The sequence below is a fragment of the Rhinolophus ferrumequinum genome, chromosome 4, assembly GCF_004115265.2.
Source record: "Rhinolophus ferrumequinum isolate MPI-CBG mRhiFer1 chromosome 4, mRhiFer1_v1.p, whole genome shotgun sequence".
NCBI lineage: Eukaryota > Metazoa > Chordata > Mammalia > Chiroptera > Rhinolophidae > Rhinolophus > Rhinolophus ferrumequinum.
Window position 1 is genome coordinate 99019905 of NC_046287.1, and position 4690 is coordinate 99024594.

General features: G+C 51.0%; 1 protein-coding gene across 1 annotated transcript; it reads right to left on the bottom strand.

The window, feature by feature from the left end:
• Window positions 1–1363: 1363 nt before the first annotated feature.
• Window positions 1364–3574, bottom strand: GPR12 (G protein-coupled receptor 12). The gene is made up of 2 exons (XM_033103839.1): window positions 3384–3574; window positions 1364–2667 (listed from the first exon to the last, which is right to left on the bottom strand). The coding sequence occupies exon 2, from the start codon at window positions 2650–2652 to the stop codon at window positions 1645–1647; it is 1008 nt and encodes a 335-aa protein (XP_032959730.1). The 5' UTR covers window positions 2653–2667; window positions 3384–3574; the 3' UTR covers window positions 1364–1644.
• Window positions 3575–4690: the final 1116 nt, after the last annotated feature.

The following is a 4690-nucleotide window of genomic DNA, read 5'->3' on the forward strand; positions in this document are numbered from 1 at the left end:
TAGAAGGGGCTTTGGAGAGATGACACTAGCAGGTGGGCTGCCACAATGGTCCCGACACCAACATAGGCATAATACATTGGAGACAAACCAGCGAGGCTAATTTATCACAAATGATTCCTCAGGGACCCTGAAATACTAGTCTTGCCACCATCTGAATGGGGCTGTACAGACATTCTTCACTGGTTATACAGACAGCTATAAACCCACTGCCCATGGGGGGAAGATGTCTGTGCCTAAAACATCTGTCTGCGCTAACAGAAAAGATGCTCAGACACAACGATTTTACAATATGTTTAAAACAAACTCTTCTGTGTTATTTCCTCACTAAATCCTTGCTCTCTAAAAACAGGCAATACAGTTTTTATTGCATTTAAGGTTTTTGTGTGAAAGGAAAGAAAAGGAATTCAAACTTAACTTTTTATGAACAGCCACGTGGTTACTCCACGTTTGAACTTACATGATACATCACAGTCAGATATGTGTGTTACACACTCACAAACTTAATCATTAAAATAGGAGACCACCCGTTTCAAATGTGTTTACACCACAGACAATATGAACCAGAAATATTTGGTCTACAATATTTACTTCTATTTGTCTCAATCAGGAATAACTATTAATACAATGTTGGATATAGAGAGATAGGGAAAGTGATGTTTTTCATTGTTCATGAATGTTTTACATTGATTTATTTTTCAGCATATACTAAAGTAAATTTAATCTATTTTCAAAAGATTTTTTTTTTCCTGAAAACAGACAGACTGTATCTTAAGAAATGACAATGGTGGATCTACTCAACCCTACTTCATATGTAAATTTTTAAAAATGTCATAATTCACTTTAGATGGACATATTGAAAACCTACATTGAAAAATGACTCATTTGATTGTGGATTTATAGGCAACATTTGAAACTAGTGGTCTAGCTAACACAGGCAATCATGCAGAAAGAGTTACAACATTTATAGAAATACCAGAGTAATTCTTGTGAACAGTAATTGTTGAAAGTAAAGCAAGAATGAATAAGAATGGTTCGTGGTTTCAGTGTTGGTAACTTATTACTGAGTTCATGTTAACAAAATCTGGTCCCCTTCAAATGTAATCATGTAAAATAGTTTCATTGGCTTGAAAGAGACTGTATTCTGTTAGATACATGCAGCATTGAAAATCTACTTTGACATTTAAGAAGTCTGGAAAAAGTAACTTCTCCATTTTCCTCAATAACTCAGTTGTATTTTAAAATCCAGGTAAAACTTCTGGGACCAGTTTACTTTTTAATAACATCACGGCCATGTCATAGCCCTTCCTTTCCCACCCACCACCAACCCTCCAAACAAAATATAAAACAAAAACCCTGCCTCCAAATAAAATATAAAACAAACCCCTCTGCCCCTAAACAAAACAAAATAATATTGAGCAAAGAACTCAACAATTGTTTTCAAAGGGTGAAAACACTGGTAACATTATTTTCACTTCAATCACTTAACTCATCTAAATGAATGCTTCACGAATGCTAAGTGCTCCTGTGGCTCCAGAGAGAATCCAATATAAAGAAGTCACGGAAAGCATCTCAACCATTGGCCAGGCAGTGGAAGTGCTTGGTAAATGCAGCATCGAGTGTGCGTATCCTGTAAGTGGGGTGCTGCTACACATCGCTGGGTGACCGCGCTCTCTGGGAGAGACTGGAGGGGATGCAGCCACAGCAAATGAGGCAGAGGGCTTTCTGGATTTCTTGGTTTCTGAAAGCATATATAACAGGGTTGATGATGGAATTGTAGGTGGCGGGCAGGAGGGTGGCGTAGGTGTAGATGGAGGGATAGGTGTAATCAGCTATCAAGGAATAGAGGGTGAAAGGCATCCAGCAAGCAGCAAAAGTCCCCAGGATGATGGCCAGGGTCGAGACCCCTTTCTGGGTGGTCACGTAGTGCGAGGTGGCCAGGAAGTGGTGCTGCAGGGCAATCTGGTGGGCGTGCCTCATCACAATCTTACAGATCTGGATGTAGAGCTGAAGCATGAGTGCAAACATGAAAAGGAAGGAGATGGAAAGGATGGCCGCATTGTTCTTGGTGAGAGGTCTGACCACACTGCAGGTGGACTCGTCCCTGAGGCAGTTCCAGCCCAGGACGGGCAGCAGTCCCAGGCAGATGGAGGTCCCCCAGAGCATGCTAAGCATGGCATAGGTAAACGTGACCGTCCTCTCGGAATGGTAGGTCAGAGCGTAATACAGGGAGAGGTAGCGGTCAACCGTGATGGCCAGCAAGCTGCAGACAGAGGCAGAGAAAGAGGCGACAATGAGTCCTATTGTGACCAGCTTGGTGGCTTCTGACTGAAGCAGGTAGGCAAAAACAAAATTGATGATGAGTCCAATGCCGGCCAGCAGGTCTGCAAGAGCCAGGCTGCCTATCAGCAGGAACATGGGCGCTCGCAGGCTGGGGTTATGGAAGATGATAAGGACCACGATGGCATTTTCACAGGAGATGAGGGTTCCTGAGGTACACAGGACAATGTCCCAGGGGTTGACAACCAGCTCTGGGTCTGGCTCGGCACCAGGAACCTGGGAGGAGACAGCAGCCGAGACGTTCTCCACAACAGCACCGGCCTCTAAGGAGTCCCGAGGCGAGCCGCTTAAATTGACCTTCAGGTCTTCATTCATTTTAACCCCCGTCCTCTTCAATGAAAAGACAGGCTTTTTAACGGTTAGATACGGCAGGGAGACAATCCAAAATCATGCAAGACCACATAAACAGCAAGCCAGCCCCTACAAAGATACTGCGATCAACTGCCACAAGCTTCGGGAATTATAAACTGTTATGAAATACAGCAAAAGCCAAAAGTCTCCGTGGTTTAAAACCCGCCACAAAACATGTCATGTGGCGCTGGGGAAAGTACAGGAAAGGACTTCAAACCCTGGCCGCGAGGGAGGCAGGCACACGGGGAGCAGCACGGGCTGCCTGCTCAAGTGCGGGCAAGACACGCTCCAACATCTCATCTTGCGTTCCGAGAACGGACAGCTGTTTGACATCTGGCTGCCGCGAGCACACCACGCGCCAGCCGCAAGTCGCGAGCCGGGCAGCCATCCCGGTTGGAATATTTAAATCGCGCGTTTCCACCCAGCTCCCACCCTTCAAAAAATCCCCGACGCGCGTGCACACCCCTAGCCAGAACAAAGAGGGCTCCGGACTTGCCCCGTGTGCACGGGGAGTCGGGGCAGGGCCGCGAAAGGCGGGTGTGTGAATGGAGGTGTGGAGGCGGACAGACAGACAGACTGATGCTCAGGCACTGCCACCGCTCCCCTGGCGGCGAGGACCGGCAGCGGAAGGAGGGGGGCAGGCAGGACGCCGGGACCGGCAGCCCTCGGGGGCGGGGGTCATCGAGGGGGGTCACCTTGGCGCGCGCAGGCCGAGGGGGCTCCTCCGGTGCGTCCGAAGCGCGTGGCTCTTCGTGTCGCAGGTGCGCGCGGGGACCCGCGCGGCGAGGGGCGGCGGCCGCGCGGGCGGGGCCGGGAGGACGGGGGCGCGCTGGGCGCCAGGTGAGCGGCGGGCGCCAGGTGAGCGGCGGGCTGGGCTTGCGCGCCCGGCTCTACCCTCCCGCCCTCCGGGCTCGCACGCTCCCCGCACGCGCGCGCCCGGGCCCGCGCCCGCCCCGCGCGCGCTCGCACACGGGAGCCCGGGGAGGCCGGCGCGCGCCCCCACGGGTCGCGGCTGCGCAGGGCCCGGGCAGCCGGGGTTCGCCGGGGCGCAGCGAGATCCCCACGCAGCCCTGGGTGAGGGAGAGAGAACCCGGAGGCTGAGAAGCGCGCAGTCACCCTCCCCGCCTGCCGCCCACCCTCCCTCCGCAGTTGGCGGTCCTGGGCTTGCACCCGGGCGGGGGCGGGGGGCGCTGCCTGGGAGTCCCGTGACCTATTTCGTTCCTGAGGTCTCCCGGGGGTGTCCCAGTCTCCAAAGGCCGCTTCTCCCCGCCTCTCCCTAAACTGCTACATTCACGGTCAAAAGAATTACTTCAGCGGATACTCAGGATTAGCCGCACGGATGTGGGGTGAGCAGGTTAGGGAGGTGGAGCTTTAAAGCAGCAACATGCCCTGCCAGCTCTTCTAACCACCTGGCATCCCAATCCCAGAAGGCCCCTTCCTCAGGTGTGTCCTGGACCTGGTTCATTATTACTGCTCCCACAGCACATGTGCTTAAGCGGATACACGGTGCTGCTGTGTGAATCACCCTTAGGCTCGTCACATCGCACTTACTCAGTGTTCCTTGGGCAGAGTTTTCAAATGGAAATCATTTACCGAGTTCCTGCAGAAGCTTCCTGCAGATGCTGACCAAAACCCAATTCATTTAGGTACTGAAATGGCAGTGTTAATTTTTTTTTCCATTTTAACACATCAAGAGGTTCAAAGATTAAGAACCTGATAGCTGTTAGGCGTCTATGTCAGCTCCAGATACAAAAATCAGAGCAGCTAGCAGATCCTAAGTTTAAAGATGACCTCGCACTTTAAAGATGGGAGAAGGAAAAAGTCCCTGTCAGCAATGAAGGTTTTCCCAACTACCTATCTTCGCCCTCGGTGAGGGACTCCTGTAGGAACAGAGATGGTCTGCAGATCACCAGCCCCTCCCATTACCCTCTGGCCCATTCTGCCTCCCCGTGGTGCTCACTATTATTCCTTAACCCAGCCTTGCAGGCTCATCCACCCTTGA

Bases quoted from the DNA above. Each gene is read 5' to 3' on its own strand.
- GPR12 (XM_033103839.1), bottom strand. From the start codon at position 2,652: ATGAATGAAGACCTGAAGGTCAATTTAAGCGGCTCGCCTCGGGACTCC.